This window comes from Budorcas taxicolor, chromosome 19 (assembly GCF_023091745.1).
Source record: "Budorcas taxicolor isolate Tak-1 chromosome 19, Takin1.1, whole genome shotgun sequence".
In the NCBI taxonomy this organism is placed as follows: domain Eukaryota; kingdom Metazoa; phylum Chordata; class Mammalia; order Artiodactyla; family Bovidae; genus Budorcas; species Budorcas taxicolor.
In genome coordinates this window covers 30,154,142-30,176,745 of record NC_068928.1, presented here as the reverse complement: position 1 = coordinate 30,176,745, position 22,604 = coordinate 30,154,142, and the positions used below count along the sequence as shown (strand labels likewise).

General features: G+C 48.0%; 1 protein-coding gene across 1 annotated transcript in view; it reads right to left on the bottom strand.

The window, feature by feature from the left end:
* Nucleotides 1–22,604, bottom strand: part of DNAH9 (dynein axonemal heavy chain 9) — a 286,201-nt gene that overhangs the window by 237,814 nt on the left and 25,783 nt on the right. Inside the window, exons 7-13 of the mRNA XM_052657972.1 lie at nucleotides 16,267–16,434; nucleotides 14,040–14,156; nucleotides 10,763–10,913; nucleotides 9,292–9,406; nucleotides 4,985–5,053; nucleotides 2,668–2,794; nucleotides 575–830 (exon numbers count right to left, since the gene is read on the bottom strand). Of these exons, the coding sequence (XP_052513932.1) occupies nucleotides 575–830; nucleotides 2,668–2,794; nucleotides 4,985–5,053; nucleotides 9,292–9,406; nucleotides 10,763–10,913; nucleotides 14,040–14,156; nucleotides 16,267–16,434 (1,003 nt within the window). The remainder of the gene's footprint in view (nucleotides 1–574; nucleotides 831–2,667; nucleotides 2,795–4,984; nucleotides 5,054–9,291; nucleotides 9,407–10,762; nucleotides 10,914–14,039; nucleotides 14,157–16,266; nucleotides 16,435–22,604) is intronic.

Here is a 22,604-nt window from a genome sequence, read left to right as displayed (position 1 = left end):
CAGAATTCTACTACTTGGGAAAAAAGAGAGAGAGAGAGGGTTACAACAATGTGTGCTTTGCTGCACTCAGTCACTCAGTCAAGTCCGACTCTTCTGTGACTCCATGGACTGTAGCCCGCCAGGTTCCTCCGTCCATGGGATTTCCCGGGATTTCCCAAGAATACTGGAGTAGGTTGCCATTTTCTTCTCCAGGGCAGTCTTCCTGACCCAGAGATTGAACCTACATCTCTTGCATCTCCTGCATCGGCAGGCTGATTCTTTATCACTCTGCCACCTAATATACTGTAATCCCTCCTCCATGGAGTGCCTGGTATATGCTCGAGACTATGGGTGAGTTCATGCAAACTCCCCAGACTGTGGTAGCAAAGATGTCCAATCCTCCCAGCCACACAGAGGAGGCAGAAGAGGGACACCATTCCTCCATGTCCTCTCTGCTTTGGATACATATCCGAGAGCATGGAGTTGTGCTTTAAACCCAAATCAGGTTAACCAGGGAGTAAAGTGAGGTTCTACCAACTTTATTAGAATCTTGACCCTCAGCCTTTTCCCCAGACTCCCGATGGAGGCCTGTTACCTTCTGTCTTCCAGCTCAGCGTCTCCTCTGCAGCTCTCAGGCAGAGATCGATATCTTGCAGCTCTTCCTGAACTAATGGAAATTCCACCTCGAGCAGAGTTTTTATAACCTTGTTGTACCAAGCTGCCGTCAACTCCAAATTAGCCACGAGCTGCCGGTAGAACTCTCTGGAGGAGAACATGGTTGCTGCTGTCTCGGGGATGTGCGTCATTTGCTGGGGCTGAAGATAACTCATTTCTTTCAGCACGGAAACCAGCTGGAGGAAAGAGTCAACATGAGTTCCTGTGGTTCAGTGGTATCGAAAAGCAGCAATATAGGTAGGACTGAGAAACCCCAGAGGGCCTTCTGGGTCTCTTTTTTACTTCTACTAGTTCTTTAAATCTTCTCTGAAAGGGAAAATTGAGTATTAGGCAAAAGGAGGATGATCAGGAAGCACTAAGACTTACGGAATCTGTAAATCACAGAGTAAGAAGAGGAAAACCTGAGAAAGAAGACACCAGCGATAGCCAAGGGGGGCTCCAGCTTGATGCTTTGGGGCATGTGGCTGATGAAAACAGGGGCTTCCGTGGTGGCCCCAACAGTAAAGAATCTGCCTGCAGTGCAGGAGACCTCGGTTTGATGCTTGAGTCAGGAAGATCTCCTGGAGAAGGGCATGGGAACCCACTTCAGTATCCTTGCCTGGAGAATCCCATGGACAGAGGAGCCTAGTGGGCTATAGTTCCATGGGTTGCAGAGTCGGACTCAACTGAGCAACCATCACTTTCCATGATGAGAATGGTCAGTCCCTGGTTGCGGAGCCATGCTCTGTGGTGGGGGTTGGGGGCTGGGGGGTGGTCAGGGGAAGGATTAGGATCACCCACATGCATAAGGACCATCTGTCCCCTCCCCACAAGGTCAGACACGTGGTCACAGACACCGGCAGAGTTGAGAAGAGGTGCCCGTTTTACAAATTTGGTTGTGAAATATAATTATTGGAAATATCCCTTAGTTTCTGTAACTCTTTCCTGGCATGATTTGTGCTTTAATATACTAAAGTGAAAGCGAGAGCTGCTCAGTCATGTCTGACTCTTTTGCGACCCCATGGACGGTAGCCCACCAGGCTCTTCTGTCCATGGACTTCTCCAGGCAAGAATACTGGAGTGGGTTTGCCATTTCCTACTCCAGGGGATCTTCCTGACCCAGAGATCAAACTTGGGTCTCCCACATTGCAGGTGGATTCTTGACCATCTGAGCCACCAGGGAAGCCTTATTCTAAAGGCTTAATATGCTAGGGCGTCAGGAAACAGCATCACGCAGGCCTCTCTGAACTTCTTGAGGGGAGGCATTGAGTTTAGTGGGAAGTGCAGAAGGGAAAAGCCAGGCAGATGAGGTCCCGTGCAAAAGACAGAGGCCTCCGGCAGGGTTTCCAGACATCCCGTTCTTCATCCCTTGCTAATTTATTGTGTTATCTCGGAGTTGATTGAGGATTGATGCATATAAGGACAGATGACAAAACCCAGAGCAAGCCAGATTCCCCCCACCCCCAGCCCCACCTCCATATCAAGACTCCTGGGCTCCCAGTTCTCCTTCCAGTGGTTCTGGGCCAGCTCTCATTGCTGCCCTGACAACACTGAGACAAAGGCTCATCCTTTAGCTGGGAAATGACCTCAGCCTCCTAGTTTATACTGAAATAAGCTCAAGATAGATATTAAAATTTTAAATGTAAAAAATGAAAACAAAAAATGAATGTCAGTCAAAAAAATGACTTTATATAATATTGCAGTAGAGAGGGCCATTTCAAATGTACAACCAGAAAAAGATAAGGTGGGCCCAGTTGACTCTGATACCAAAAGATCAGTGGTATTTTGCAGTACTTTCTGTTGTGTGACATCAGAGCAAATTCACTGGGGAACCCTGGAGGAAAACATGAAGAGTGGACAACTTAAGAAAACACTACAGCCTAGGATTCACACCCCACAAAAAGGAAATCCAGGGTGCAAGTTCTTTGGACCACCTTTTGCATATTCTTATAAAAAGCCTGTTGGCCTTTGAAATCAGCAGAGTCAAAAATGCAAGTCTTAGAGACCAAAAGGAAGTTCCTTCCATCAACTTACCTGTGGACTAAAGTTGACAGTGATCTGCTTTGTCTCCGGGTCACGTCTCAGAAGTGGCCGTGAAAGGTTGTACTGGGACTTCTCTGCTACTGTTTGACACCAGTCCCCATAAAGTCTTATTTCATACCTGTGAGATCAGAGACAATAGGCACCTCATGAGAACCCTCCCAGCTTCCCAACATCCGGCAATGACTAACTGAAGATATATCTATATAGATAGATGTATATATAAAATAGCATCTCTATCGTTGTTTAGTCACTAAGTCATGTCCTACTCTTTTGTGACCCCCATGGACGATAGCCCACCAGGTTCCTTTGTCCATGGAATTCTCCAGGCAAGAATAAAGGCAAGAATACTGGGTTGCCACGCCCTTCTCCAGGGGATCTTCCTGGCCCAGGGATCAAACCTGCATCTCCTGCGTTTCCTGCATTGGCAGGAGGATTCTTTACCACTGAACCACCAGGGACACCAACCTCTCTATATCTATCTTTAAGACGTATGTCTTATGAATTGAAGATGCTAATTTGCAAAATACCTGAGTACATTATGAAGTCAGAGTCATTGACTCCACCAGGCATGGCAGCTTCTACATGTAACCCCTTGTTTCTAAAGGTGGCATAACTTAAATCATAGGAGAGTGGAAAGAGAGGCTCCATGTGACCTCTGGGGGGATAAGGGAAGCGGCCATTAGACTTAGAAAACGTTGGAAGAAGTTATTGAGTAAGGTTTGCTCTTGTACTAATCTTCACACAGCTCATGGACATGCACTGGTCAGTCATTTCACACTGATGTATTGGGCTTGAGAGATGAAATGATGAATAAATACCCCACAACAAATGTAGCTAGTGCTACAACCCCAGGTCAGTGGAGGACACAGCGAGTATAACCCCAGGGAATGTACAGGCAGCAGGCTTCACGTGGCAGAAGAAGGTGAGTGGGTGGGGATGATAAAGAGGATGCCGGGGAGGGCCTCACACAGGCAGGGCCGAACTGACAGTCGGCTGAGTCTCAGAGGATCACTGGTGGCTGGGCAGCGATGGGAGAGTGCGTGTTCACAGCAGGTGCAGCAGGGTGGACTAGGGTGGAGTGAGGAGCAGCAGGCTGCGTGCCGCGTGCTGGGGACGGTGAGTAGCCAGCAGGTCAGAGGGAGGAGGGGCCGAGGGCCAGGACTGGAGAGGGAGGCCACACCAGCGAGCACTTCTGCCTTCTTTTAAAAAATTTATTGGGCTGCACCAAGTCTTAGTTGTGGCATGCAGGATCTTTAGTTGAGGCATAGGAATTCTTAGTTTTGGCATGGGGGATCTAGTTTCCTGACTGGAGATGGGACTGGGGCTCCCTGCATTGGGAGTGTGGAGTCCCAGTCACTGGACCACCAGGGACGTCCCCAGGGAGCACTTCTCATTTCACATTAATGAGATGATGGATGCACTGAGAGGCTTCCCAGATGGGGGTGTGTGGGGACACGGGGTGTGGGGACAGGGGATCCGATGACGATGTGGGCGCCGAGGGACAGAGGTCCAGAGCAGGGAGGCTCGGAGGAGCTGCTGCAGCAGCTCAGGCCCAAGACGCTCTGGTCTCTGCTGAAGATGTAGGGGGTGGGGACGCAGAGGAGGGGCAGATTGGAAGCTAGAATTTGGGAAGTCGAAGGGACAGAACATGGGTGACCTGGTAGGTGGGGATGGCCCAGCTAGTGCGTCTCCACAGTGCTAAGTGTGACCACAACTGTAATCATAACTGTCGTATCTACAGCCCTCCTCTCCTGAATCAGGAGATGAGCCAGTATCAGAGAGAAGCAGCAAGGCGTGGGCTGTATCTGGACCCTGGCCCCTCAAGAGACCAGACAGTTGTGAGCCCATGTAAAAGCTTCATTCTTGTGCTTTCTCCATTAAAGGACTCGGGCAGTATTTTTTCTAACCTACTGTCTCTTCGTGCAGTGCCAACTGTCACCTTCTGCTTAGCGAGCAGCGACTGACTTCCTGGGACCCTGATCTCGGGGTGACACGGGGAGCGCCCCACCTCTAGCTCTGCCAAATTAGAAAACTCGCTCCCCTCAAAACTACACTGGAAAAGCACCTGTTTCTAGACTAGAGCCGCGTCCCCCGGGGACCTGGTGTTTGCGACCCAGAAGCACTGTTTTCACTGTATCGTGATTGTAACATGAAACAGGGAGGGACGCTTCGCTGCCGCTGGGGAACATGGGCACACTCGGGACTGCGCGGGACATGGTAGGGCGGGGCGGGGGGCGGGGGGAAGAGGGGAACGGGTGTTGGGAGGGGGCCTCAGTTTACAAAAAATCCAACCGCAGAAGCGGCTTACTTTTCCAGCAACGAGAGCGTGTCTTCGTATTTTTGTATCATACGCTTTGCTTCGGCAGATTCCATGCAACTACCCGTACAAAAGAGGGAGAAAAAAAATGGCATCAAGTTAGAAGTTGAAATAATGATCTGAGTGACCAACTGCAGCCAGCCTGAGATTGAATAGCCTCCCGGTCCAGTTTCCAAAGGCAAAGGCCCCTGAATGAGCCTGCCGCTTTTCCTCCTGAACATCCTCCATTGGCCACTAGAGGGCAGGTGTGCTTCCCCAAATGCAGGCAGCGGTCAGGTGACAGGACAGCCTCTCTCCTCCAGGGCTCCACCAGACCCCTCGCCCTGGCCACTCAGTCGTGCCCCGGGAAAATGAAGTCCTTCAAAAACTTAACGGGAGATTGAGACATCAAAGAAAAATTCCAGGTGCTGCAGTTTCCTGAATTTAAGAACAAAACTGTGTATAACATTATAACAAAAACTACATAACGTTACATACATGTATGTGTATATGCGTATAACAATGCATATATAAAACAACTATTTATATACACATCCCCACATATTTAAGCATGACAGGGAGGCCTGGCGTGCTGCGATTCATGGGGTCGCAAAGAGTCGGACACAACTGAGCGACTGAACGGAACTGAACTGATACACATAACTGAATATATACTTATATATTTTCTGTTCTCTGAAATCCATCTAGGACAAGTAATGGGAAATTCTGCTCATTACTAATTGCCATGGTTTTTTTTTGGGGGGGGTGCTGCTCGTTACTCATTGCCATGGTTTTTTTTGGGGGGTGGTGGTCAGCAGAGGCGATTTGTGAGTTCTTTGTTTTATTAACTTATTTATTTCAGGTTGCACTGGCTCTTCATTGCTTTGCATGGGCTTTCTCTAGTTGCAGCACGCAGGCGTCTCCTTGCAGTGGCTTCTCCTGTTGCAGAGCACAGACTCTAGGGCCCGTGGGCTTGGGTAGCTGTGGCTCGCAGCCGCTAGAGCGCAGGCTCAATAGCTGTGGTGCAGGGGCTTTAGCTGCTCTGAGGCACATGGGATCTTCCTGGACAAGGTATCGAACCCGTGTCTCCTGCACTGGCAGGCAGATTCTTTACCACTGGCCACCAGGGAAGCCCCGCCATGCTTCCATGAGGGCCCCTCCCACCTCTTGCATCCCCAGACATGAGCACACACCACACACATACATGCACACAGACACACACGTGCATATACTTATATGCTCACGTGCGCAGACACATGCTCGGAGGCTTCTCCAGGTCCCCTGGGGACCACAGAGGTGCTATTACCCACACCTGCTCCCTGGTTCTGACGCTTCTTTACAACACAAAAAGAGAGTCCAGCTCCTGTGAAAGCTGAAGTGTCCATAATTTTCAGAAACCTTCACACAAACTGTGTTGGAGGATCTTGTTTGTTCTGCTGGCAGAACGAGGCAGCTTATTGCAAAGATTCTTTAAAACCCAATTGCTCTTTAAGCCAACACAGGATTTCTTCACAAGCTCCCCTGAGCTTCGATAAATGCCCTCATGCCTGCAGAGAAAGCATTGGATTTCCTGGCTTTTTTCCCAGTCACTCGATTCCCTTTCCTGGTGAAGGAACAGAGGCGTCTGCAGGACAGCAAGGACCAGGGGGTGGGTTCAGACCAGGTGGGTGGATTCAGACCAGCCCTCCCCTCAGGACCCCTGGGGTTTCCACAAGTCTCCTGACCCCAGATCTCAGTTTCTACCTGAAAAAGAATGAAGCTACATATGAACCAGCAATCCCACTACTGGGCATATACCCAGAGAAAACCATAATTTAAAAAAAAAAGATATATTCACCCCATTGTTTATTGCAGCACTATTTACAATAGCTAGGACATGGAAGAAACTTAAATTTCCATCAACAGAGGAATAGATGAAGAAAATGTAGTACTAAGACACAATGGAATATTAGCCATAAAAAGGAACAAAATGGAGTCATTTGCAGAGATGTGGATGGACCTACAGACTGTCACACAGAGTGAATGAAGTCAGAAAGAGAAAAATATTGAATATTAATGCACATATGCACAATCTAGAAAAATAGTAAAGATAACCTTATTTGCAAAGCAGAAACAGAGACACAGATATAGAGAACAAACTTGGTATGGATACCAACGGGGCGGGGGCGGTGGTGATGAATTGGGAAGCTGGGATTGACATACATACACTATTGATACTGTGTATAAAATAGACAGCTTATGAGAACCTACTATGTAGCACAGGGAACCTTACTTATATGGATGTCCATAGCTGACTCACTGTGCTGTACAGCAGAACCCGACACAGCAGTGTAAAGCCACAGATTTAAACAAATAAAAGGAACGACGTTAGAGGCGAGAGTGGCTTCTCACACCTCAGCCCCTGTGACTCCCCTAGCAGGCTGGAGAAGCCACAGAAGTAAGTGCATCAGACTCCCTGTAGATTCTGCTTTACTTCATGGTGAAGAGTTGACAAACGAGTTCATAAACATATGATAGAGTATATACACAAATGTGAGTTCATGATTAAGATAAGTGGATATTTTCATGGGATGCATGGAAGATATGGTGGGGTGCCACTCAGATGCCCTCATGGGGACCACCTGCCACCCCCAATCTCCCTTCACCAAGAATTCGGGGTGCTGATGACACCTCCCTCTTTGGGAACAGTCTCAGCCGACCAGACAGAACTGCCTCCTCTCCCAGGGCCATACCCCCTCACACCCCACAGCCACTTCCAATGACCAGCTGATGTAGGGGGACAAAGGCCAGGCAACCCTACAGGGCCAGACTTCCCCACTGGGCAGCTGTGCTACAGCTCAACTCCTCCTCTGCCTGGTTCCCGCCCCTCCTCGTATCCCCCTGACACCCTGCCCCAGGCACTGGTCCCTAAAGGATCCCTGTTAACTCCTGCACACACGCCTTGGAGTCTGCCCCAGGGAACTAGACCAGGGCAGCTCCCGCAGGACACATTCCCAGACAAAGGCCTGCCACCTTCCCTGGCCATTCTCATATCTTTTCCCTCCCACCTCAGAGCGGGGAGCATATTGGAGAAGATGGGGGCTCAGCTGGACTCTGGACTAAGCTCCCTGTGGCTGGGGGAGCCCCCGGGGAGAGCTCTGGGCAAGGACCCCTGAGACCCAGATGCCTGTTCCATTTCTGTCTTTGTTCTTTCTGGACTCCAGGCAGGCCACCTCATTTCTATCTGCCTCGGTGTCTCCGTCTGCAAAATGAAGCACTCGCTCAGACAGTGCAGATGAAGTAGATGGATCTCCCAGTGGGCAGATGTGACCCACAGGCACGATGGCTTGACTAGTATTGAGTTTGAAAAAAAGAGGAATACTTGCTGGTTCTAAAGCTGGGTGTCTCACGCTTGTGAGACAAAATTCCCATTTGTTTTAATCATGAACTCACATCTGTGTGTATACTCTGTAATATATTTATGAACTGGCTACTAAAAGTGATTTTGACTCCTCACCATGAAGTGAAGTAGAATCTACAGGGAACCTCCAGGCTTTCAGCTTCTTTCCAACAGTTGGGAGATTTCTCACATCATTGTTTCTCCTTGGCTTTAGACGGTGTGGTGGAGGCTTCCTTCAGACCCCAGCCTGGCTTTTTATTGTCATTTAGTCGCTAAGTCCTGTCTGACTCTTTGTGACCCCTGGACTGTAGCCTGCCAGGCTCCTCTGTCCACGGGTTTCCCAGTCAAGAATACTGGAGTGGGTTGCCATTTTTTTCTCCACACAATCCTCCTGACTCAGGACTGAACCCACATCTCCTGTGGTGCAGGTGGATTCTTTATCACTGACCCACCAGGGAAGCCCTTGGCCAGTAGCTACCTGGCTGCTATGAACTGAATGTTTGTGTCCTCCGCAAGTTCAAATGCTGAAGCCTAAGGGAGGCCTTTGGGAGGAGATTAGGTCACAGGGAAAATCCCTCACAAATGGGATGAGTGCCTGTATGAGGAGAACTCAGACAGCTCTCGAGTCCCTCCTGCTAAGTCTGAGGACGGTCATCTGTGAGTCAGGAAGCAGGTCCCCCTGAAGAGACATCGAATCTGCTGGCTCCCGGACCATGGACACCCCAGCCTCCAGAACTGAGAAAGCGAGATTGTTGATATTTATAAGCCCCCCCCCCCCACCATCTATGGTATTCCTGAATGGACTAAGACACTGCCTGATTGTTGGAAAGAAAAGATGATCTTTGTGCCTCAAGGAAGTTAGTCCAGTTGCTATGATGCTCGAAATTCAGAGAGACAGCAGAAGTGTGAAATGAACCTGCATTTCAGGGGTACTACTCACGGGTGTGTCATGCGTCTAAAGTTGTCGAAGGGACCCTGGACGCGCTGCCTCAGCTCCTGTGCCCAGCGGAGGCCCCCGGCCACAGTGGGCATGTTCTTGTGCACGGAGGAGAACCCTGGGAACAGGGCACAGCAGACTGAAGTGCGGCTCTCGCCCTGAGCCCCGCTCTGCCCACGAACAAGCCCCTGCATCATGGGTGTGGTCCCATACACCACAGGGATGGTCGGAAATGTCCTGGGGATAGCCCCACGTAAAGCTGAGGCCAGCGGAATTTCTGGATGCCTTCCTCAGGGAACTCCATCCTTAATGACCTTACTGTGAAGCCTGTTTATAGATAGAGTGGTCCTGTTGCCCCAGCACTTAAAACTTCTGAAAATTTCCCATTTTCCCTGAATAATGAACTCTGGATTCCCTAATAGGGTGCTCAGAGAACTTCACGACCTGGTCCCAAACTCAATGGCTGACCTCATCTCCCTGCATACACCTCGTTTGGCTACGGGCAGGTCCGACCAGCCACCTTCTACCACCTGTCGTGCCTTTGCTTCCAAGGCCATGGCCTCCTCTCTCTGGCTGTCCAGCTCCCCATCTTTCAGGGTCCAGCACAAGGCCACCATCTCCATAAACTCTCCTCCCACCTCCCAGACCAATTCATCCTGTTTTGCTACATTATCTTTTTTTCTTGTCCTTTTGCTTTCTTTTTTTTTGGCTGTGCCCCTTGGCATGTGGGATCTTAGTTCCCACACCTGGGATTGAACTCATGTCCCCGGCAGTGGAAGGACACAGTCGTAACCACTGCATTGCCAGGGAAGTCCCTTGCTACAGTTCTTTATAACTCCACTTATGCCAATTGTGCTCCCTGAAGAACCACCTTTTAGGATTAACTGTTCTCTCCCTCAGCCTCTGCGTGCAGTGCCCACAAATGGACCATACATACAGCACGGCCGTAAGAAATGTTTGCAAAGCTGAACTGAACTGGTTGACTTTCAAACAGATGAAACAGGGCATCTAAGAACTGCAATAACAGCAGAGACACCACACCTCAGTGTGTAACTGCCCACTGGCAGGCTCCTGATGGCGCCTCCTTCCGAAAGCATGGTTGGTAAGGCACTGAAAGGGATGAGAACCTTTCCTCAGACATGTGCAAATCTACTGTGGAATTGAGGTATGTTGAAGATTAATCAGTGTAGTGGCATGGATCGAGGTTCAGCTCATACATTACGCTGAGGTTTCCACTGACCAGAGGCAGCGGTCAGGACTTCACCGGTCTGGATCAGTCTGCCAAACCTGCGCCAGACACGGGGAAATGCACAGTTCAGTGAACTCGACTATTGTGCAAGATGGTCTGGAACTTCATGCAAGAAGAGTGTGCTTTTGGAGAATGTCCTAGAGCCACAGCAGACGTGTAACCAGAGGACCTGCGCCCTTTCTGCTAATAGACGCCCCCATCCAAGTCTCCTGGCAGCAAGCTTACCATGCTCTGCCTCCTCCTGGACACGCTGACTGTGGATCAGCCTCACGGCATCCAGATCCTCGCTGAACATGTGGATGAGCACCAGGTATCTTTCAGAGGCATCCCGTGCTACCACTGGTCTCTCCAGGAGGCTTCCTGCTATGTCCAGCAGCTGCAAAACAGGCAGAGGAAGATGGGGAAATGTCACAGACCCAACCTTTCCATCATTACATTCATCCTCTAGCCCAGTTTTTTCCTTCATATGTCTGTCCTCCAAGGTAAGAGGGTCATGGATGGACAATTAAGAATCAGCAGAAGAAGAAGAAAAAAAGAATTGGCAGATATTCACAGCCTGTCCATCTCACCTTCGTTTCTGAAGGAGGGATCCCTGCGTGCTGAATGACCTACTGACCCTCCTCTTGTGTTGTGAGAAGCTGGGTTGAAGGTAACAGAAAGAGAAAATGAAAGGCGTCAGAAAGAGTAAGCTGATATACATCCCAAAGGCCTGATGCAGAGACGGAGGGTGATGATGGAGAAGAAACAAGAAGCTAAGTGGGCTGGCTGTTGGGGAGAATCAGGAAGGCTAAAATTTGAGAGTGGGGGCAAGAAAAGAATTTCAGAGAGCAGTTGCCCCCAGAAGGCAATGGTTCTGAGGACACTTTGAAGATGCTTTCTGTGCATCATGACTGCCTTGCCCCCTCGGTGGGAGCAGCGGGATCAAAATGCTAAAATGTTTTTCGTCATCTCCTGGTTGCTACACTGTTTCTCTGATTGTGATGCGGCCCCGAGACAAGGTCAGGGCAAAGTGGATGAGTTCAGTTCTGTTTAGGATACAACAATACTAGGACCACCCTGCTTGCCAACCCCAAATCACCCAGATCCCAGGAGACAGCAGAAAGGAGCTCTCCCTCCACAGAGGCACAAGCTAGCAGTTCTCACCGAGTTCTGGCTCAAACATCCTGTTGGGAGGGGTGGGCTGAGGGACCACTGCAGCCAACCTGCACCGTCCAGCTTGGGTTCTCTGACCCGGACACACTGCTTTGGGTCACATCCACTGAGGCACACCTAGTGGTCAGACAGTCTTACAGCAGTAACGGGGTATCTCGACTCAGGGGATCTCTCAGTCCCTACACAACCTGAAAAGGCACTTCTTTGCGTGAAGTTATGAACACAGGCGCTCTTGTTTGGGCTAACGGAGGAAGGGAGGGCTTTGGTTTTTTGTTGGTGAGATGACTCCAAAGAGAAAAACCAAGCAGGCAGAAGGGACTGAATGGCTACAGTTCTCCTACAAAGTCCATAGGCTGGGCAGGGAGCTTGTTGAGAAGAGGAGTCAGAGCCCAGAGAAAAAGGGTCTGCTTCTGTGAGAGGCCTTTGAGACTCAGGGTGTGAGCAATGCTGCTTCAGGACCTGGTAGTAAAGGGTGTGCAAAAGCTTTTCTCTGTTTCTGCCCAGAATCTTGCTCCATCACGATGGGCAGGGATTGGAGTTTTGGGAACCCAGAGAAACATGCCCTTGCATAAACAGAAATGCTGTCACGGTGGGGATCATCAGGACAGCAGTAATAAGATCCCGAAAGCACCTTCCTGGGCAGAGGACATTTTTAAGGGAGACTGTAGACAAAGACATGGTAGACAAAGACGATGTCAAAGTGCAACTTGAGAGTACATGTGAGACCCTTGAAGACACCTTGAAATTCGTGGTGCACAGGGATTTACCAAAGAGATGGGGCTGGACGTCCTCAAGGTAGAAATGGGGTTCCAGCATCACAGTTACCTGAGTGGTAACATCCCAATTAGCCCAATTAGCGCTAAGTCACTTCAGTTGTCTGCAACTCTCTGCCACCCTATGGACCGTAGCCTGCCAGGCTCCTCCGTCCATGGGATTCTCCAGGCAAGAATATTGGAATGGGTTGCCATGCCCTCCTCTATGGTATCTTCCTGACCCAGGGATTGAACCTGTGTCTCTTACATCTCCTGCATTGGCAGGCGGGTTCTTTACCACTAACACTACATGGGAAGTCCATGGGAGTAATGATTATGACATAATGGCAAACATTATTATTACTATTATTTCATATAAGCCCTTCTCTTGAAATTAAATAGTTGGAGAAATTCTAAAATGCTTCCTATGTGAGTTATGGAGTAGCAGGTATGTAATACATATGTATATTCTTGAGTGAATTAAATATACATGTATCCAGTGTTTTAGAACATCATGGACTCACTATCCTGGGTTTAAGCCTCTTCTGTGATTATCCCATCAGTTATCCAGTCTATGTTTGGACATGTTCAGCACCTGAAAACTTAACTACCACTCAAGGAAGTTTATTCCATCTTTGAACAGCATTAGCAGAGATCTGTTTCTTCTTTTGAGCCAAACTCTGCCTCCTTGTTGGAGAAGGCAATGGCACCCCACTCCAGTACTCTTGCCTGGAAAATCCCATGGATGGAGGAGCCTGGTGGGCTGCAGTCCTTTGGGTCGCTAAGAGTCAGACACGACCGAGCAACTTCACTTTCACTTTTCACTTTCCTGCATTGGAGAAGGAAATGGCAACCCACTCCAGTGTTCTTGCCTGGAGAATCCCAGGGACGGGGGAGCCTGGTGGGCTGCCGTCAATGGGGTCGCACAGAGTCGGACACGACTGAAGCGACTTAGCAGCAGCAGCAGCAGCTGCCTCCTTGTAACCTGATTAGTCCTGGTTCTAATCCTTCAGGCTTTACAGAGTAAGTTTCTTCATAGTTTATGGAAGACCTGCTCTGTTTCCCTAAGCCTTCAAGTCTCAGGATCTAGATTGCTCATTTCTGTAGTCATTTATCTACTCATCACCTGAACCTCCTCCTGCACATTCCTGCACTATCTGATCTGGGCAACACAGGGCAAGGGGCCACATCTTATTCTAGTTACTCATGCTTCAGTGGTTTGCCCCAGCCTGAATTGACCTGATAGCAGCAGTCAAAACAGCGCTGGTGACCACAGCAGGCTTCTTGACTTTTAATAGGCACCCAGGTTACAGGTAAGACCCAAAGACAGCAATCCAGAACAAATTCAATTACAGGGTATTTTTACATCATCAAGTTTGCAGAAAAGCCTGACCCATCAACTTGAGAAGCCCAGTTTTGCAGGCTCCAGGCTCGCTCGCCCTGGGACACCCACAGTACTGTTTCTACTAGACCAACAGTAACGATTCCTCTCCGCAGGAACAAAACAGTTGGAAGTGTATGCTTATCCCTGTCTGAGAGGGCAGGGAGAGCGCAGCACTGGTGGGGAAGGAGGGGCTAGCTCCCCCTCCCGTACAAACCTTGAAGGCGTGCTCCAAGCCAGAGGCGTCATCGAAGGCCTGAATAAAGACAGTCCCCAGCCTCCTGTCAAGGTCTTCTACTCTCTGATTAAAGTCAGAGATGTCCTTTTCAAATTCCTGAAGAGACAGCAAATGGACATAAGAAAACATGATCTTCTGAAGGACAATCCCGGAATGCTTTTTCCTATTAACCTGTCACACCAAGGATATATTTTGATTTTCTACAGTTCACTACGGTGTGTCTCAGTGTTTATCCACATAGACAGTTGCCCTATTATTGCAGCATTTTTCTCCTAGACTCTCTAGTATTAGCGTGTGCTAGTCACTCAGTTGCGTCCGACCCTTTGTGACCCCCATGGACTGTAGTCTTCCAGGCTCCTCTGTTCCTGGAATTCTCCAGGAAAGAATACCAGAGTGGGTTAGCCATTCCCTTCTCCAGGGGATCTTCCCAACCCAGGGATCGATCGAACCCACATCTCCTGCATTGCAGGTGGACTCTTCACTGTCTGAGTCACTCGAGGCAGAATGGTCAAGAGTCGGAGGTGAGGCTGGTACCCTGTCCCTCTCTTCTGTGCCCCTACTTCCAGCTCCTGCAGCCCCTTCTCTCTCACCTGCGGCACCAGCTCAGGCCACCCTGAAAGCCACCTTGGCAGAAACAGCCCCAGCAATGGGGCTACTTCATCACTACCCCCGACTTCCATTTCTCCCTCAAGTGAAAATCCTGTTCTTCTCAGTGTAAACAAACTGATATGGCTATTAGGAGAAAAGTAAGCTAATTTAACAACTATACACTATTTCTTCTAACTACACTTAATTGCTTAAGACAGCAGCTAGCCATTGTCCCCACAGTTGCCAAATTTAGCAAATAAAATTACAGGACGCCCGTTAAATTTAAATTTCAGATCAAGAGTTTGTTTTTTTTTTTTTTTTTAGTATAACCCTGTCCCAATTAACTGTATTTTATTCAGCAACACAGAGCACACTCTTTCTCCGAATGCAGCAGTTTTCAGAGAACATTGATTTTCAGAGAAACATCTCTAATTTGTGAAATTAGTATCTCTTATTATTGCTTTACAATAGCTATGCATACTTTTATGGAAAGATAAAGAAAAGTAGGAAAACATAGTAGTATTTCTCTACTTCCCAAACCCAACCATACTAACATTGGAGCACACTACTCTGTGTACAGGATTTTGTTTTGTATTGTTTTATCACATGGTAGAAAACATACAGTATAGATCCTGCTTTGTAAGCCAACTTTTTTTCTACTTTAATGGAACTTTTAGAAAGTTCCATTTCCTGGGTTTGGCCAGCTAAGATCCCCCTAGACAATGGAAGGGGGTTCCCAGGTGGCTCAGTGGTAAAGAATCCACCTGCCAATGCAGGAGATGCGGGTTCTGTCCCTGGTCAGGAAGAGCCACTGGAGGAGAAAATGGCAACCCACTCGAGTATTCTTGCCTGGAGAATCCCAAGGACAGAGGAGCCTGGTGGGACACAGTCCATGGGACTGCAGTCAGACACAACTGATGACTGAGCACGAACGCAGACATTGGAACGTGCTCAGAGCAGATTCTTGTTCAATTGCTTTTTCCTTTTCCCTCAAATACTCTAAAATTCCTTCTCCAGTAATTCTGCCATTCCCTTCTCGGGGAACTCCATTCCCTGTTTCTGTACTGACCCTTTTGCTTCTTTTGGTTCCTGCAGTCTTGGACTCACTGGTCTCAGCTCTCCTGCACTACAGGTGGGATGTGGACTCCTGTGTCCTGATCCTGGAAAATGCAGTGTTGGCCCTTTCCTCATCCTGAGGTCTCTCTTGGGAACTAGAGTCTGATCAGAAAACTGGGCTACTGTATCACTTACTCCTCTGCGGGCCACTAATGAAATTCTGCCTGGGTGTGCCTGGCCTTCACACACCAGGTGCTGCTCAAGGCTTAAAGCTTTGGGAGCTGCAGAGTGGCTGCAGCCTCCACCATCACTCCATCTCCATCTCAGCATCTCTGACACCCTGGGTGTCTTCAGTCCGAAGAAGTCAGCAGTTGGAAAACACCCTCCCCTGACTTCCTTCCTGACACAAAGGATAATTAAGAGTGGTCTCTGCCGATAAATCATGGGGACCACAGAGCCAAAGAAAACGCACAGGGGAAATGCAAGTAAATACCCAGGCTAGAGGCTGCAGGCATCTGAGAAAAACAGACAAAGCTTGCAAGGTGGCCCTTCCAAGCCCTACCACGCTTTGGAGATCCAAGCAGTCGTAGGAAGACTCCGAGAAGACCCTGTACATCTCTTGAAATTCGGTGTACATCTGCTGGGCCTGCTGGCTCAAGGCATTCCCTCTGATACCACTGAACTCAAGCTTTTCCAGTTTGTGGAAATCCAAAGTTGTCTTCAGAAGATCCTGTGAAGGCAATTTGCAATGGAATTAGGAAAACGAGGATGACAACAGTGGATGATGCACAGATTGGTACAGGAAGGGCTGGAATTTATATGGGGGTGGCGGTTGCTTAGGAAAATGTGAAGCCTGATTAGTTTTGTAACCTTATTATTAGATTGGGCCGATATAAATAACTCTTGGTGACATGTGATAACAAAGAGAAAATTCCAATAAATAAAATTTACTAGCACACAAAAACCAAATTCTGTGTTCTCTCATAAATAATAAAATACAATAATAACACTATTTACATGGCCGGTGGCTTTATTCCCATTTAGGAAACCAATTTTAAATGGACCATGTCGTGTGGTTCCAGAATGACAGCTCTATTGGAAGGTACTGACCGGAAAGTGGATCCTCTGAGTAGTCTTGAGGACAAGCTCAGAGGTGGCGCCAACATTCTCAGCAACGACTTCTGCCAAGAAAAGACATCTGCGGGGTGCCCTTGCTGAGCGTACCTGGGACTGTAGACCCTGTGGTCAGCTGGGTGTTGGTGGGCGATGACCCGACATCTTTGTACTGGGATAACAACAGTGAGAGTGAATCAAGTCAGTGCAGGCTCAGGACGGCACCCAGTAAATAGGCAGTGAGTATGTGTTACTGTCACCACTGACGTGGCAGTTCCCAGCAGGGCTCTGGATCAAGTGACAGGTGACAATACAACCTAGAGCTCTGGGTGGGGGCGGGGGCGGTGATACTGCTTGAGTCCATCCAGGACGCTTCACTTCTGATAGGACAGGAGCCTTCAGAACACATCTAACTCTGCATCGGACTGATCTATCACAACTACCCATTGAAAATCACAAAGTCTTTAAATTAAGGCATTCTTCCTGCTATACCTTCCAATCTGTGTGCTTAGCTCTTCAGTAGCAAAAAGGGAGATTGGGGTACCTTTGTGTCATTTTGGTAAACATGTGACATGGATCCCTGGGAGGCGGTCCTTCACCCTGAAGGGCAAGAAGAAGGAAAAGTGACCCAAGACTGGAAACCCAGCAGGTCCTGATATCATTCCAGGGAATGCTCATATCACTGGCCACTACTCTGGGCTAACCCATCAGGACAGCAGGGGGCAGCCCATCTCTTGCTTCTCACCAAGACACCAAGCCCAGCAGCAGAGACAGAGGCACCAGGAAGCTGTAAGAAGTGGCTGACTTTTCCTGCATTTTCAGGTGGGTACCCATCCTTGCAGCCATGGACAGCCATCTAAGTCCCCTTTTTGCTCAGCTAGGCAGAATACATTATGAGAAACGCTGGGCTGGATGAAGCACAAGCTGGAATCAGGATTGTCAGAGAAATACCAATAAACTCAGATATGCAGATGACACCACACTTAACGGTAGAAAGCGAAGAAGAACTAAAGGGCTTCTTGATGAAAGTGAAAGAGGAGTGTGAAAAAGTTGGCTTAAAACTCAACATTCAGAAACCTAAGATTATGGCATTTGGTCCCATCACATCACAGCAAATAAATAGGGAAACAATGGAAACAATGGCAGACTTTATTTTGGGGGGGTTCCAAAATCACTGCAGATGGTGACTGCAGCCATGAAATTAAAAGAGGTTTGCTCCTTGGAAGAAAAGCTATGACCAACCCAGACAGCATATTAAAAAGCAAAGACATTACTTTGCCAACAAAGGTCCATCTAGTCAAGGCTATGGTTTTTCCAGTAGTCATGTATGGATGTGAGAATTGGACTAAAAAGAAAGCTGAGAGCCAAAGAATTGATGCTTTTGAACTGTAGTGTTGGAGAAGACTCTTGAGAGTCCCTTGGACAGCAAGGAGATCCAACCAGTCCATCCTAAAGGAAATCAGTCCTGAATGTTCATTGGAAGGACTGATGCTGAAGCTCCAATACTTTGGCCACCTGATGCAAAGAACTGACTCATATGAAAAGACTCTGATGCTGAAGGCAGGAGGAGAAGGGGACGACAGAGCATAAGATGGTTGGATGGCATCACTGATTCAATGGATATGAGTTTCGGTAGACTCCAGTGATGGACAGGGAGGCCTGGCATGCTACAGTCCATGGGGTCACAAAGATTTGGACACGACTGAGTGACTGAACTGAACTGAACTGATGAGCCGGGGGCTGAACTGGGAGAAAGGAGGAGGAAGAGACAGTCAACTGAAGGAAGATGTATACCCAAACTAGGAGATCCTGCCAAAGATGGGGAAAGGGGATAGGCTTTATTTAAACACACGTTTGACTTTGCATGCAGGGAGGAAATAGCAATCAACTTGATTCAAATGAAATGGACTTTAGTAGTAATTTGTGTCATTCTGATAGGAGAAATGTACTGTGTTTGTGTTGTGGAATGTCATGTGGGTACCCATTTTTCATAAGTTTGTGGATGTTAATTTCAATTTTTAGGAGGTACCTTCTAACCATTTTAAAAGACAGATGCATTTCGCTGTATTTGATTATATCAGAAGACTAGATGATAATTTTGTTATATTTTATTTCTCAAGAATTCTTGAAGCACAGTCCTGGGTGGTCACTGAAAGTTGCTTCATTTTCATCTAACAGGTAAATCATAGATATTGTTGTTTAGTCACTAAGTCATGTCTGACTCTTCTGCGACACCATGGACTGTAGCCTGCCAGTCTCCTCTGTCCATGGGATTTCCCAGGCAAGAATACTGGAGTGGCTTGCCATTTTCTTTTCCAGGGGATCTTCCTGATCCAGTGTTCAAACCTGCATCTCCTGCGCTGGCAAGCAGGTTCTTTACCACTGAGAGACCAGGCAAGCCCCAAAAGAATACTTACATAATCACTCTATTTTTGGAGAAACTCTGGTCACTAGAAACAATGGATATTTACGTTGCTTAACAAACACGTGATGGGCAATACATTTATTTAGGGTTCAGGTTCAAGGTCTTAATCCTTTCCTTACCCCTCCCCCAAATAAAAGAGACTCTTACCCTACTTTTCTCCTACACTCTGTATGCCCTTCTCCTGTATAAGCTTTTCTTCAGAACTCTTAATCACTCTCTGGTATTATAATATACTATCTGGGATTACATTATATTGTTTATTTCCTATCCACCTTTATCAGTAGGTTGTAAACATCCCAGAGATCCCACTGTATTTTCCATCCCTGGAAGAGTCCCAGATGCTGAAGAAATATTTGTTGAATGAAGGAAGATATAATCTTTGACCTTGGACTTAGTGACAGGACCTCCAGGAGAGGTGACAGGGTGGTAGAGACTCTAGGAACATTGGGCTCAGAGCAATTGGATAAAATAAAGAGAATTAAGACAAGAACAGAGAATTAGGAAGCAAGGCAAAACTGTGCCTTTGAATGTTTGATGAGCTGTGGTCAAGTGCAAGGCAGAACCTTGGATGGCCCTGAGCTGAGGGCAGAACTAAGGAAAGTGAGTGAAAAGGACAAAGTAGAAGATTTGGGGTCAACCTGTAGGTTGAACTTATAAAATTTCTGATTTTTGACCATATTGACCTATAAGAAATGGTAGTTTCGTGTGGTTCTACTCCATGAAACAGAACCATCTCACGCCTGGGAAGGTCCAGCCATAGCCTGGGCTGCTGAGAGAGGTGGGAGCTCCCTAGATCAGGGTGTATTTCACAGCTCTTTTCTTTTCTGCTGCACCATGCAGCATGTGGGCTTCCCAGGTGGTGCCAGTGGTAAAGACCCTGCCTGACAACGTAGGCAGATGTAAGAGATGTGGGCTCGATCCCTGGGTTGGGAAGATCCCCTGGAGGAGGAAATGGCAACCCACTCCAGTATTCTTACCTGGAGAATCCCGTGGACAGAGAGGAGCCTGGAGGGCTGCAGTCCATAGGGTTGCACAGAGTTGGACACGGCTGAAGCGACTTAGCATGCAGCATGCGGGATCTTAGTTCCCCAACCAGGGGCTGAACCCATGCCCCCTGCACTGGGAGCTCAGAGTCCTAATCACTGGACTGCCAGGGAAGTCCCTCTGGGTGGATTTTGAAAGTCTAATGTCATGTCACAGAGGTATCATAAAGAAGATTCCTGCATCAGGCAGGAAGTTGAATCACAATCATAGAAACAGACTTACAGAAATCACGGTGACTCTATCTTTGATTCTTAAAATATTTAAATGTAAGCTCTTTCCATTGTTTATTTAGAAGTCCTCACAAAACAGATAAAAGGCCATTTAAACCCATGAGAGATTTAGATTAAATTTTAAAAATATTCATTTTTATCCATCACTGTTGTAAACACACAAAATCCATGATGCTGTATTCAGGCTGAAAATGTCAAGGTCAGGGGTAGGACACAGGGCATCATGGGAAGAGTGCTGGGGCACAGATCCCTCGGTTCACACAGCCCTGTTCTACTGTTCACCAGCTACGTAACTTAAAGCAAGACACTTAATTTTTCTAATCCTCCTTTTCCTGATCTGCTGATGAGTTACAGAGTTACATGGGAAGTGCTTTTGTACAACTTCAATAAATGGTGTGTGTGCACGCTAAGTCACTTCAGTCATGTCCAACTCTTTGCGATCCTGTGGACTGTAGCCCACTAGGCTCCTCTGTCCATGGAATCCTCCAGGCAAGAATACTGAAGTGTGTTGCCATTTCCTCCTCCAGGGGATCTTTCCTACCCAGGGACTGAACTCGCATCCCCTGTGACTTCTGAATTGCCGGCAGATTCTTTACCTACTGAGCCACTTGGGAAGCCCTCAATAAATGGTGAAAAAAAAAAGGTAAAGTGTAGCCACTCAGTCATGTCTCTTTGTGATGCCATGGGCTGTAGTCCATCAGGCTCTGCCCATGCAATTCTCCAGGCAAGAACACTGAAGTGGATTGCCATTTCCTTCTCTAAGGGATTTTCCCAACCCAGGGATCCAACCTGGGTCTCCTGTATTGGGCAGACATCTGAGCCACCAGGGAAGCCCTCAGTGATCGGTACGTACTGTAATTAATTAGCATCACCTCAATGTCATTAGATCAGCTTGGTGGCTACGAGATGTACACAGTGGCTGATACTCAGGTGCTCCTTTCCAGGTGGAAGCCACAAAGAGCGAGGGGTCCTGGGCAGCTGGCAGGATTGACTGGGCCCTATTCTTCTGAAAACCGTGCAACCTTTAATGGCGTGATGTGGCCCCACAAACAGCAAGCCTGTTCTCAGGAGAGGCCGCGCATCTTAAAAGAAATGTCTTCAGAATTCATTAAGGGTGAACACAAAGCAGACATTCACAGACGAGAATCTCAAAAGGTCATTGGGAAAAAGACTGTTTTCTTTACCTTCTGAAGGCAGTCGACCTTATGCAGCTAATGGTCTCCTACACGACCAAGCGCTCAGGCCTGGCTGAAAGGGAAGCAGCCCAATTAGACCCGAATGAAAGGAGCTGGTGGAGGGGCTGGAGACGTGGAAAGAGCAAGGGAAACATGGTAGATTAGGTCAGCTTATTACCTAACTGCCTGCTAATCACTGCTCATGGAGCCTCAGCAGGAAAGCATCCCACCTCCAAGAGAATAACAGCTTTACAGCAATTTCATAGTGAAAGAGGTGGGGGTTCTCTCCAAGCTGCTTGCTTACTGCATTGTTGGAGGGGAGAGGCTGGGGGTGGAAACACAAACAGGGCAGCTGCAGAATCTGCAATGTTACGGCACAACAACAAACTGTGTGTGTGCATGTGTGCATGTATTGCCTGCAGAGTTGTATACACAGTGCTATGTATGCACGCATGTGTGTGTGGTGAGTGTGTATGCACAATGTGTGTGTGGTGTATGTAATGCGTGGGTGCTACTGTGTGCCTAAGTGCAGTGTGTCTGCATGTGTGAGTGTGGTGTGTGTGTGTAGTGTGCTGTGCATACGTGCAGTGTGTCTGTATGTGTAGTGTTGTGTGTCTATGAGCAGTGCGTCTGTATGTACGAGTGCGGTGTGTATGTGTGTATATGCATGCATAGTGTGGTGTGCATGTATGTGCAGTGTGTGTCTATATGTATGGTGTGTGTTGTGTGTGGGTGCGCAGGAAGGCAGGGTAGGGAAACATACCCAGAGGCAGTGGAAGACTTTTCCATTTGATTTTTGACTGTTCCTTTAAATTGCAAAGACCGTATATACTTTCGGGATTTCCTTAGTAAGGCCCTTTCGTGGAGTGGGAATTATAATTTTACCCAAATGACTTATTCAGGAAAAAAAAGA